The sequence below is a fragment of the Zalophus californianus genome, chromosome 9 (genome assembly GCF_009762305.2).
Source record: "Zalophus californianus isolate mZalCal1 chromosome 9, mZalCal1.pri.v2, whole genome shotgun sequence".
NCBI lineage: Eukaryota > Metazoa > Chordata > Mammalia > Carnivora > Otariidae > Zalophus > Zalophus californianus.
Genome location: NC_045603.1, coordinates 100690234 through 100702233, shown reverse-complemented (window position 1 = coordinate 100702233; position 12000 = coordinate 100690234). Strand labels below are relative to the sequence as shown.

General features: G+C 53.6%; 1 protein-coding gene across 1 annotated transcript in view; it reads left to right on the top strand.

Moving 5' to 3' along the window:
• Positions 1 to 904: 904 nt before the first annotated feature.
• The window catches only part of CCND2 (cyclin D2), a 29799-nt gene continuing 18703 nt past the window's right edge, over positions 905 to 12000 (top strand). The window contains exons 1-3 of the mRNA XM_027591956.2: positions 905 to 1408; positions 3234 to 3449; positions 6115 to 6274. Coding sequence (XP_027447757.1) covers positions 1214 to 1408; positions 3234 to 3449; positions 6115 to 6274 — 571 coding nt within the window. The 5' untranslated portion in view covers positions 905 to 1213. The remainder of the gene's footprint in view (positions 1409 to 3233; positions 3450 to 6114; positions 6275 to 12000) is intronic.

Below are 12000 nucleotides of genomic sequence, written 5' to 3'. Positions count from 1 at the left end.
CCACGCTCGGCGCAGACACCTCGGGCGGCTTGTCAGCAGATGCAGGGGCAAGGAAGCGGGTTTTTCCTGCGTGGCCGCGGGCCGCGGAGCAACCTATGATAGCCCTGCATCCCCCCCCCCCCCACCAAGGCCTGCGGCAGCGCTGGACGCCTCTCCGCTGCTCCCCGTGGCGCCTGTAGCGCCCCCAAGAAGGGGAGGGTTTCTGCTCTAGGGTCACATTCTATCACGTCGGAGAAGCCGCCCCCTCCCTCCTAACACCCACCCCTTCCTCTTCTTCCTCTCCACACACACATGCGGGGGTGGGGGAAGGGGGGACGTTGTTCTGGCCCCTTTAATCGGGCTTTTGAAACAGCCTCGAAGTGATCAGGAACTCAAACGTCCGGGACAGAGCCTTTATCTCTGGATATCCAAGGTTGCTATTTTCCAAAATCGCCCTCCTTAGTCTTCACTTAAGGGATCTGTTTCTAAATTGCATGAGCCTACCCCATCTTCAAGTGATCTACCCGTCATTTCTTGGATCTTACATACATGGGCAGGAGTGGAAAGATCAATGTTGAGAAAGCCAAAGTTGGAGGGTCGTAATTTGGCATGATACACCCACAGAATGTGCGAAATTAGAGGGAATAAATAGGAATCGGTGTGTTTTTTGTGGGTTCCCCTATCCGGGGCCCCTGGCATGCGGGGCTGGATAGAGGGAGAGGGCCTCGGAGAGCTAAGGAGAGGGGTGGGGGGGCGGGGGACCGCGTTTGAAGTTAGGTCGGGCCAGCTGCTGTTCTCCTTAATAACAAGAGGGGAAAGGAGGGAGGGAGGGAGAGATTGAAAGGAGGAGGGGAGGAACGGGAGGGGAGGGAAGGGGAGGAGGAACCGGAGAGGGGAGCGAGGCGAGAGGGAGGAGAACTAACTGCCCAGCCAGTTTGCGTCACTGCCTCGCAGAGCAGAGAAGAGCGAGCAGGGGAGAGCGAGACAAGTTTGAAGGGGAGGGCAGGCAGAGTTAGCAGCCCCCGAGGCTCTCCTCTCCCACCGCCCATCCCTTTCCTCTCTTCTCCCCCAGCCTCTCTCTCTCTCTCTCTCTGCCCCATAACTTTTCTCTCGAAAACCCCCTATTTAGCCAAAGGAAGGAGGTAAGGGGAACCCTCTCCCCTCCCCCCTCCAAAAAACCCCCAACTTTTCCAGTCCGGAGAAAGCAGGGAAGCGAGCGGGCACCCGGCTGGCCATGGAGCTGCTGTGCTGCGAGGTGGACCCGGTCCGCAGGGCCGTGCCAGACGCCAACCTGCTTTACGATGACCGCGTTTTGCAGAACTTGCTCACCATCGAGGAGCGCTACCTTCCCCAGTGCTCCTACTTCAAATGCGTGCAGAAGGACATCCAGCCCTACATGCGCAGGATGGTGGCCACCTGGATGCTGGAGGTAGGTCTGCAGACAGACTCCGTCTGTCCCCGTCCGGATACTCGGCCCCCCCACCCCCCAGCGCAGGGACCCTAAAACTGGGAGAGGGCAGGCTTCGCGCTCGCCGCCCCGCTCCCGTGCGCGTGGTTACCCCGCGCCCTTTGGCGAGACGCGTGGCTTCATTTCTGTTCCCTGCAGGATGCAAGACTAACTGGGGGAGGGGAGGGTGAAAGGGGAGGGAGGAGGAAAATCTGGGAAAAATGAGGCTGTCCTGGGGCGGGGGTGGGGGAGCATCCCGCGCGCGTGTGCCTGCATGTGGCTGCCTCTTCTTCCCACCCCCATCCCGACCTGTCTTTTGCGAAGCCGCGGCTGCTTTCCGTGCTGTGAAGAAGGGAGTAGGAGTGTGAAATCGGGGCCCCAAAGTAAAAAAAAGCAGCCCCCCCAAAGGCCAGAGCAAATTCGTCCTAGCCTCAGGTCCCCGCATGTGGTCGCGACTCCGCGTTGGCACTTAAGGGGGGGGGGAGAAAGAGGGAGGGGGAGGAGGGAGGAGGAGAGAAACGGAGAATTCAGGAGCCCCGGAAGTCGCCATGGAGAAACGTGTGTTTTAGGGGAACCCAAAAGAACCACTTTTTTACCCTTGCTCCAAATCTTTGCCGAGCAAGCCGTGTGCCCACGTATGCACAGCTCTGGACCTGCCGTGGTTTCGCCATGTTGCTTTGCAAACTCCGGTTGGAAAGGCTGGAAAACGTCGCCCGCTCCCCCCTCGCACCCCATTATGCCGGCCACCCCACTTGTAATAGTGCCCTCTCCCCCAACCCCCACCTCACGAAGGTTACTTACAGTTTGGCTTTCCAGTTTCCTCGGTGCGGAGATTTGGGTGGGGTAGGAAGGGGGGGGAGGAGGAGGTGTGTGTAGGGGGGGATGTCGGGGCACCCCTAAAGGAGAGGTCAGAGCGCCCCGTGCCTCTCTCCGGTGGCTCCCCGTTCCTCGGTTTTCCCCCAGCTCGTCACCACGATCCCCAGTTTCTGCCCTTGTGGGCCGCAGCCAGACACTCCCGCCGCGGCGCTCACCCCTCCAAGTTTCCCCTCGGGATCCAAAGCCCCAGGGGTCGAGATACAGACCTTTCCGGCACCCGAAATCTCCGTTTCGGGAAGCCTGGATCCTCTTTGGGGTTTTCACGCCAAAAGGTCTTTTCTAGGATATTTCCTCGATTTTTAATTATTTTTTGAAACCGTCTCCCCATGCTCCGAGTGCAGCCGCCGAGACTGCGGCTCTTCCTCCTCTTCTCCCTCCCCCTCTCTTCCCCACCTCTCCCCACCCACCCCCCCAATAGCGGCGCCTGGGCTGCAGGGACCCCCCCGGACATTTTTTCCAATTGTCGGGAATGATAGAGCAGGGTCCGAGGGTCCGAATGAGACCAAGAAGAAGACCCCCGGAGCTTCCAGAATATTTTTATTGATTTTTTGAAAAGATGACGAAATCCAAAAAAGAGAGTGTGAGTGAGTTAGAGTGAGCAAAGAAGTCAGTAGCCAAAGGGAGCGTCGCAGAGCCGGGCGGCTACTGCGCGTGTGTTTGCCTTCCCGGGTCGGATCTTCAATTCACCTCTTTTTTTTTTTACGTTGCTGGGGAATACCCCAGCGCCGATGGGTTTTTTTAGATTTACCCCGTTTTCCTCATTTTTATTCTTATCACATATTCTACTCCCCTCCCCCTCCCCACTCAAAAATTAAATATTTTTGCTTGTTTCCATAGGTTATGCCTGTTCATTTTTTTTTTTTTTTGTCTTTTCCTGGTACTATTCCCTCCACCCCCTTTCCCCCCAACCCTTTCCCCGCTCCCATTGTAGGTCTGCGAGGAACAGAAGTGTGAAGAGGAGGTCTTCCCTTTGGCCATGAATTACCTGGACCGCTTCTTGGCTGGAGTCCCAACTCCTAAGACCCATCTTCAGCTCCTGGGTGCTGTCTGCATGTTCCTGGCCTCCAAGCTCAAAGAGACCATCCCTCTGACGGCGGAGAAGTTGTGCATTTATACTGACAACTCCATCAAGCCTCAGGAGCTGCTGGTAATGACCCTCTCCTTTCTTCCCCCCTTTCTGTGCATCCTTCCCTCTTTGCTCTCTCCACCCCTGATAAGCTTCTACCCACTGCTCCCCAAACGAGTCCTTTGGATCCCAAATTACCACACCGCTGGAATTTTCACACTTGGAGGAATCAGCGCTTTTAATATGAAATGTTTTTGTGTTCCTACTGTGTGCCAGGCACTGTGCTAAGCACTGAGGATACATCCATGAATAAGATCGCCTGAGACATTTCTGTGGGTGAAATTCATTTGCAGTTGTGTGTGCGGGTGCGTGCGTGTGTGTGTGTGTGTGTGTGTGTGTAGGGGAGACTTGGGACACAGTGATAACATTTTAATTAAATTCCAAATTTTCAACCACTGAATTCTGACAGAATAGTTCGACTTCTCACATGGTAGGAAGGTCTTCATATGATAAGAGTGTGTTGTGATGTGTCTCCTAAGAATCCGGAGTTCAAAGGTGCTATCTGTAAACTCTCAAGATACCTGTACATAGTAGCTGTTCACTAAATATCAATTCATTGACTTTGGAGCCAAGTCACAATGTGGCCTCTTATTGGAGGAATCTGAGGTCTAGGTTCCTAGCTCCAGTGAGGCTGTGACCTCTGTCCGATGACAGGGGTCCTCTCTTGACTCTGGTTTTCTGCCAGCAAACCTCCCGAACGCCCCCCGCCCCATCTAACTCTTTTTCCCTGCAGCTTCACACTTAAGGCGTCCATGTTGCAGCAGTCTGGAATGGTAGAGTGGCTCCCAGGCCCACCTTCCGTGGTCTGCCCACGTTTCTCTAAACTGTTTGGAAAAGGGGGCCCCCTTCTAGCCCCCCCTTCCCCCTCCGTACTGGCAAGGCCTGCACAAAGTCCACAGGGCTAGGACTGGCTGCTAGAACTGAGCTCTTTGTGAGAGGCCTTCCTTTCTGGGGCTGTGCTGCCATCTAGTGGCAGACATGTGCAAGGATGGGGGAGGAATTGCGGGGAATGTCGAGAGGGGCATGAATGACTTCACCTTTGAACCACTGCCAGATTTCAGCTGCTTCTGGTTTGGTCCGGGAGGCCCAGAAAGGTGCTTTCTTCTAGGAGATCTGCTTCCTTTAATAATAGTCCAAGACGAGTGGTTCATACTCACATTCCCCTGTGAGAAGAAAGGGCTGGAATTTCAAGCCATCTTAGAAGACACTGGTTGTTTAATAATTTTGTCTTTTTTTTTTTTTTTCCCATCCCAACCCTCTGTAAAAAGCCAAGGCAGACTTAAAAGAATGTAAAGGAAAAATTGTTAGAATTCGTTACTAGTTTGTTTTCTCATGGGAGACCAGGAAAATGAATCTTCTATTTGGTTCATTTGTTTCAACGTGATGGTGGACCGTGGTGTTCTTCAGGACACCCCAGTTTTTTCCAGGACCAGACAAGCTAATGAATATTGCTCCGCAAAACCCTGCCTTTTTTCCCATTCCCTATTTCGTTATCCTAGAGGCTGGGATCCAGAGGAGTCCTATTTTACACCAGAGAAAGCTAAGGCCCAGCAAGGGGAAGGGAGTCACTCCAGATCACACAACCACTTGGTGCTACAGGAGGGGTCTGGGGGCTGTGGTTGCTGTGGCTTAGCAAATGGAAGAGAGCCTGGGGGTTTTTAGGGCAAATGGGGGAGCAGGGTGCACATGCACGCTGGTCTCTGCCTCTCTTTCTTCTGAAGACAATTAATGGACAGATCCGTTTTCCCTCTAATTGCACATACTTTTAGAGTTTCCTTTTTGGCTTGTTTTACTTTGAACACAAGTCCCCAAATGTATCCCAATAAGGGAGAGAAGAAGTTTTTCACGAAGTGGGCTGGTGGTGAGAAGCCCACGAGAGATGGGGTTGCATTGTTCCCCCTCGGCATTGAACGGAGGGATTCCGTTGACTGTGCACAAGCACTTTCACTTTGCCCCAATCACCCCCCCCCCCCGCAACATGGGGTTGCTAATGACCATCCAGTGGGTCCTTCAGTCATGATGACAAAGACCTATGAAACATTTAGGTGAAAGGGCACTCTGTGGCTGAGTGTCCTTTCCCCAAGACTTCTGCATTTGGTGTGGAGGGGAAAGTTTTAAAGCAGAGAAAAATGGCACTTTTTGGCACCAACTACAAGTCAGCTAATTGGTTGCCAAGGAGTTGGGCCCAGGAACCTTATTTTGAGCTTTATCTGTGTGCATCATTTTTCCATGAGGATTAAAAAGACTATTAATCCAGCAGTAGAGACATAGACAATAAATTACTACCTAAGGGCCACAATGACCTTGGCAGTATCTTTTCTGAGGTTCAGCTTTCTGGGTGGGCAGGCAACAGCACTGCCTGCAAGTCAGGGTTGGCCAGGGGTGGGGAAGCTGAAGAGGAAAAGAAATGGGATAAAATAGAGTCTTGGCAACAGCTACCTGGGCCCTCATTGCCTGTCGCGCCTGCCACTGGAAGCCTAAGAAGAGACGCCAACAATTTCCAAGCTTTGGGGGGCACTTGGACAAATGCGCCCGCCTCCCCATCCAGCGGCGGCCTCAGGAGCATCCTTAAAATGGGTCTGGATCCCAACATACCCTCCCCCCCGCCCCCCACTGCCCGGACACTAGGTCAGCCTTTGGGTTTTATACTCTACTCTTCCTTCTTCCTCCCTCCCTCCCTCCTCAGGAGTGGGAGCTGGTGGTGCTGGGGAAATTGAAGTGGAACCTGGCGGCCGTCACTCCTCACGACTTCATCGAGCACATCCTTCGTAAGCTGCCCCAGCCGAGTGAGAAGTTGTCTCTGATCCGCAAGCACGCGCAGACCTTCATTGCTCTGTGTGCCACTGGTAGGAGCAGGCGGGAGCCGGAGGGGCGGGCCTTGGGAGGGGTGGACACAGGCTGAAGAGCCCTTTGGGGGGTGGTCAAGGGGAGGCTCGCGGGGGTACTGCCTGGCGTGGGCCTGGGGGGCTTAGGAGATGGGTGGTCCCGGGTAACCTAGAGTACCAGGTTTCATGCCCCGGCTGTGTTTTCCTGACTTTATCTGAGCTGGCATATTCTTTTTTCTCTGCTAAACTCATAAATGGTTTATGACGACAGGTGTGGTTAAGGGGAAAAAAAAATAGTGCCTGTTAAAATAATTCTTTATGATGTCTAAAGTGCTCTTTGAAGATTATATATACTGCTGTCTGGTTGTGTTTAAATCTTTAATCTTTTGAGGAAAAGGATGGCTTGGAGATAAGCCCAAGAGGAAATTTGGGGGGTGGGGGCAAATATAGGTTAAAGGAACACTGTCAAGATAAATACGCGGCTTGCCCTGATAAGCAGTAAGGGAGGCCAAAGAAGTTCTTTTTACTGTAGGGCACATATGTGTAGCTGTTCCCTCTGCTGGACGGGGGAGTAAACCTGGCTGGCTCTCAGCAAGGACGCACGTTCTGAGCACTAGGTTCTGATGCCCTCGCTTTCAAGTGCTGGTATTTTGATTTTGGTTGCAAGCTTTAACATAGCAATCACAACTGGCTTTTCTGTATTAAAAGCTTTCCACCCACCCTGTTGATCCCACAATTGATACATAGTTCTTACTGGCCCATTTGCTTTGCATTTCCCTAATAAACTAAAGGCAGTAGTTTGACACTGTCTCATTAAACTGAACCTTGGCCAGTTTCTACCATTTTTTCTTGGTAGTGGCCATGGGAGAGACCCTGGAACCTTAATCATCCAGGGGAGAGGCACCATAGGTAAAGAACTGACCATGTGGGCAGATCTTTGGTTTGGGGGTGGGAGGTTGGTGGGAGAGTGGGGAGGGCTGGGGTGCAGAGGGATTAGCCCCAGTTTGCCAAGGGTGGTTGAATTTTGTAGTTGGGACTGGGGGGGGGGCGGTTAACTCCTTTCACTGTCTTGTTACATGGTATTCAGGAGCGAGTACAGAGGGATCACACAGTATGCAAAAGTGTATATGCTCTGTTCTCAGTCAAAAGGTCAGACTTTGCTACTTCTCACTGGCTGACCTTGGACAGGCTGCTTAACCTCTCTGAACCTCAGCATCCATCTGCAAAACACACCTGGGGGATACATGATCTTACAGCCTTTTCAGGGTGGTTAGGAAAAGGAAAATCAGAAAGAGACACGTGCAAGGAGGTACTTGGTGAACCGAGGAATGTGTAGACAGTGTGTTGTGGTCCTACTTGTGGGAAAATGCCACCGTCTCCCACTTGTAACTATATCCAAATCCAGCAGGACCCCTTGCTCTGCCTTCACTGGCTGGAATGTAGGATTCCCTGACATGCACATTGGATGCTCGGGCATGGGTTTTGTCGCACTGGTTTTCTGCGGTGCTGCCCTTCCAGATCCAGACCAGTCCCATGACATGTGTATGTGCCCTGGGCCCCTTTGTGGGAGAGTGAGCTGCCCTTCCCGTATCCCCGAGGGGGCTGTTGTTCAGAACCCCTGTGTATACCTTGCTGCCTTTTAGACAGTAGCCTAACCATTCTTTTGCTTCCTCTCTTCTGCTGTCTGGCCTGGGGCCCTAGAGGTCAGTCCCTCATTGACTTGTCATTTTGTCTCCCAGGCCTGGGCTGTCCCTTCCTCTCCATTGTCATGATTCACTGTGGGGGAGGGGTCAACCAGTCCTTTTTTTCTCTGGCCCTAGGACAGCTGACCCCTTGACCCTAAGCTCCCCCATTGCCCAGCTGTTAGCCAGAGTTCTGCTTTGACCTTGTGTCTTGACTGACAGATCTTTTGGGGTCTGTCCACCCATCCCTCCATTCTCATCTCTGATTGGGGTGGAGATGGTGGGTGGGATTACCCAGGCCTGGGTAGATCCCCAGATTCTGTAAAGGCCCATTCTCTAAAATTGGGGATCCCATCCCCCGCTTCTGATCTTCTTGCCTAGATCCTTGGCATGGCTGCCAACTTGGGGCCAGGGTGAGGAGCCTGGGCCTCGGGCCCTGAGGACAGAGGCCCAAGGGGTGGCACGGGAAGTCACAAAGACTGCCTTTTGGGAGACTTGAGCTAGACTTGGACAGGAAGTGAGGAAGGATAGAAGGAATAACTCCAACCGAATAAAAACCACAAGCCAAGTACTCAGCCTTAGGTGTGGACTGGTCAGAGCAAGGGGGCGGGGGCGGGCGCTTCTCAGAAGTTTCCTGAGTCTGGGAAGGATGGGTCTGTCTCACAAGGCTTTTCTTTCTCGATCTGTGCTTGAGTCTGTGTGAAGGACTGGGTTAAATAGCGTCCTCACTGTCGGGAGTTTCATAGCAGTTGGCCTGACGGCATCAAAGCCAAAGGTTGCTTCTCTTGGAGGAAAGATCTTCCAGTTAGAAGAGATGCTGCGCTTTGGGTGGGGCCAGGGTGTGACAGATGGTTGAGGGCCTAAGACCGCCTGGCAAGTAGCGGGCGCAAGGTAACTGAGAACCAAAGGTAGGTGGTGACACCGAGGCCGTCCCCTCTGCTCTGTGCGCCTCCCAGCTCCGTCCTGGTCCCCCCCAGCCCTGAACATTCTGCCCGGAAGCCGAAGAGGCACCTGTAGCCAGGGTCTGGCCGGCCTACAGTGGGCCCTGAGGAGGTGGTCGCCAACCCTGGGGGGTGTGGCCAATTGATGGGGAGAGCTGGTTGTGAATGAGCTGGCACTCGTCCCGTAGTCTGTGTGGGGAGTGCGTGTGTGTGTGTGTGTGTGTGTGTGTGTGTGTGTGAGAGAAAGGGGAAGAGAGAGGGCAGGAGAGCAGAGAGGGGCCGTGAGAAGGGGAGGGAAGCTGCAGTTCTCCTTGCCAGCCAGAGGGTAAGAGGGCCGGGCAGAGAGGCACCCTCCTACCCCCCTCCCTCCTCAGCTCAGAATGGCTTCTGGCGGGAGAGACCGCCTGCAACTGCCCGGTGTCCCTGTCAGGGCCAGTCGCGGTCCGTGGAGGCACTGGGGTGAGAAGTAGACCTTCATAGCTGCTGGCCCCTGGCGTCCCCTTTCCTGGAGCTTTGGATCCTGGAGAAGCAGAACTGAGCCTCAGTGTCTCCCTGGTTGTAGCCCTGACGGTAGAGTCCCCCAGGTCTGCAGATGAGGAAAGAAGGACCGTGGAAGATAACTCAGGATCGCACTCGGGCACTGGAAGATTCTTGATGCATGATATCATGCTCAACAGATGCTTCCAGTTAGTCTAGAAAAGCCAATGACATTGAGTTTGAACTTGGTGTGGGGGTGGGGTGGAGGTGCTTAACCTCCCAGGCCCGTGGCACCCCACATGTCCCTCTTTTTGCCCAGGGCCCCACCTCAAGGTGCTGGGCTAAAAAACTCTTTGCACCATGCCCGTGAGCCGTGCCGCCCAAGGCTCCTGACCCCAAGGTCCGAGCCCCAGTGATGATAATACTGCTTGTGTTCCCAGTCTTCCAGGCTTTCCCTAAAGATGCTTCATGACCTTCCATCATGAGGTGTAATCATAGCTGGGACCCAGAGAGGGTAGGTGACTCGCTCGGCCCCTTATCCAAAAAGGGGGGTGTGCCCTGGTGGTTGCCAGGTGGGAAGAATTTAGACCACCTTGCCCTCTCTGAGCCCCTGCACTGCCTCCATAGCTGACAGGGTGTGGAGCCGAGGGGAAGTGGCAGTCTCCTCTGCACGGGCACCCCGTGGGGACAGGCAGTGGGACAAGGTTCTCTCACTTGCCATCTGACTGTAAAATAAATGAGGCGCAGGCTGCTTGCTATTCTCCAGCCGTCTCCCTCCCCTCCTCCTCCCACCGAGGCCTTTGGCTTTACGTTGCCATCAGCTTGGCGTGGCAGTTCCTGCCCCATGCGCGCATCCTATTCCGGGGGGTGGTAGGTGAGGCGTGTGCTGCTCCCAGCATCGGTTGGCCAGTGAGCATCCGCGATCCTGGCCTTTTTAACTTCCACCTTGCTGCAGGTTGGAGGAGGGGGAGAGACTGGGGCGTCCCTGCTTCTCTTCAGCCTCCGAGCAAGTCTCTCTCGCCCCCTAGTGGTGATCCAAAGCACAGCGGTCACTCTTGGACTTCAAGGTCTCCGTCACCATAGCCAAAACAATTCGCGCTAAACTTATGTGCAGGGCCATCTAATCTGTGGTTTCAGACGAGCTTAGCTCAGAGCTCTTTCTTCAGTGAAATCTTACCAAGGCGTGCAGATACCAAGTCTATGAAATGTGGAGCCCTCGCTGCCCTTGTCCAGATTAAGGAGCCCAGTCGGACCCCAGGAGTGCCTATGGTGGTCTTGGGAAGTTAAGTGGGTTGTGCAGGTCACACAGCTTGCTAGTGCCATGGCTAGGACCTATCTCTCTGACCAGGGCTTGCTTTGGGGGGCTTTTCTTGCACTTCTGATAGGAAAATCACCCTGTATTCCTTCGTGGGATGTGGGAGGTGGCTTGAGGAGCTATTCACATTCTGGTAAGTTATAAAGAGCCCTGGGTTCACAGTCCGAGAGTCTCAGCCTTAACCCCAGGCCCAGGATCGGGGATTAGACAAGTCAAGAATTCATCGATGCAGGGTGCCTGGGTGGCTCAGTCGGTGAAGCGTCTGACTCTTGATTTCAGCTCTGGTCATGATCTCAGGGTCGTGAGACCCGAGCCCTGTGTCGGGCTCCATGCTGGGTGTGGAGCCTGCTTAAGATTCTCTCTCTCCCTCTTTCTCTGCCCCCTCCTGCCCCCCTCACTTGCACTCACATGCTCTCTCTCTCTCCCCTGCCGCTCAAAAAGAAGAAGAATTCATTGATTTCACCTGTAAAAGGAAGCAGCGTTTTGAAACTGATGAGTTTTACGTTGGTTTTTATTAACACCTCACCACTACTACTTGGATGAGTAAGCGACCAATAGAGCTGGGATTCTTGCATTCATCATATGAGGGCCCTCGGTTTCTCCCACTCCTGACAAACCAGCATGAGGCTTTGGGGACTCAATGAGGTCATTTCTGGGACACAGAACACAAGTGATAGGGGAAGATTTCTCCAGGCAGCCCAGAGACCTCATACTTCCCGGCGGTCTCGGCACAGTTGGCCTACTGTGAGCATCTGCCTGTAGCCGAGGGATGCGGGACACCTTCCTCCTAATGCCTGCCCATGCTGAACAGCATCTCCCAACGGTCAGGATTATCCTTCACAGTCCCAGAGAAGGTTCCCATGGTCAGAATAGTGGTAGGACACTGCTGGCTTGCCAGGAGCCAGGCACTGTGTTTTTACATGGATTAGTCCTGTCCTCAGAACAACCCTATGAGGTGAGTACACTTCTCCTCCTGATATGCTGGTGGGAAGATGCAGGCTCAGAAAGGTCAGGTAACTGGGCCATCTTCACACAGCTGGCCGGTGGTAGGACAGCGGCCTCCCCATACTCCAGCTTCCAGTTCTTGGAGCTGTTTGGCCCAAATGCTTCCCATGTCCTCAGAGAGTCCTCCTAAGTATCTTCCTGCTCCTGTCCCCTCGAGCACCCCCTTTCTTTTGAGAAGTGTCTTTTTTTTTTTTAAGATTTTTTTTTTTTTTAATTTACTCATTTGACAGGTGTCTTTACTGGCTACCCATGCAGTGTGCACCTAGCCATTTAGAATGCACCGTGCTGGGTTCTGTTCCTACGTTTTTACCTCGGGGCTGGGGGTGG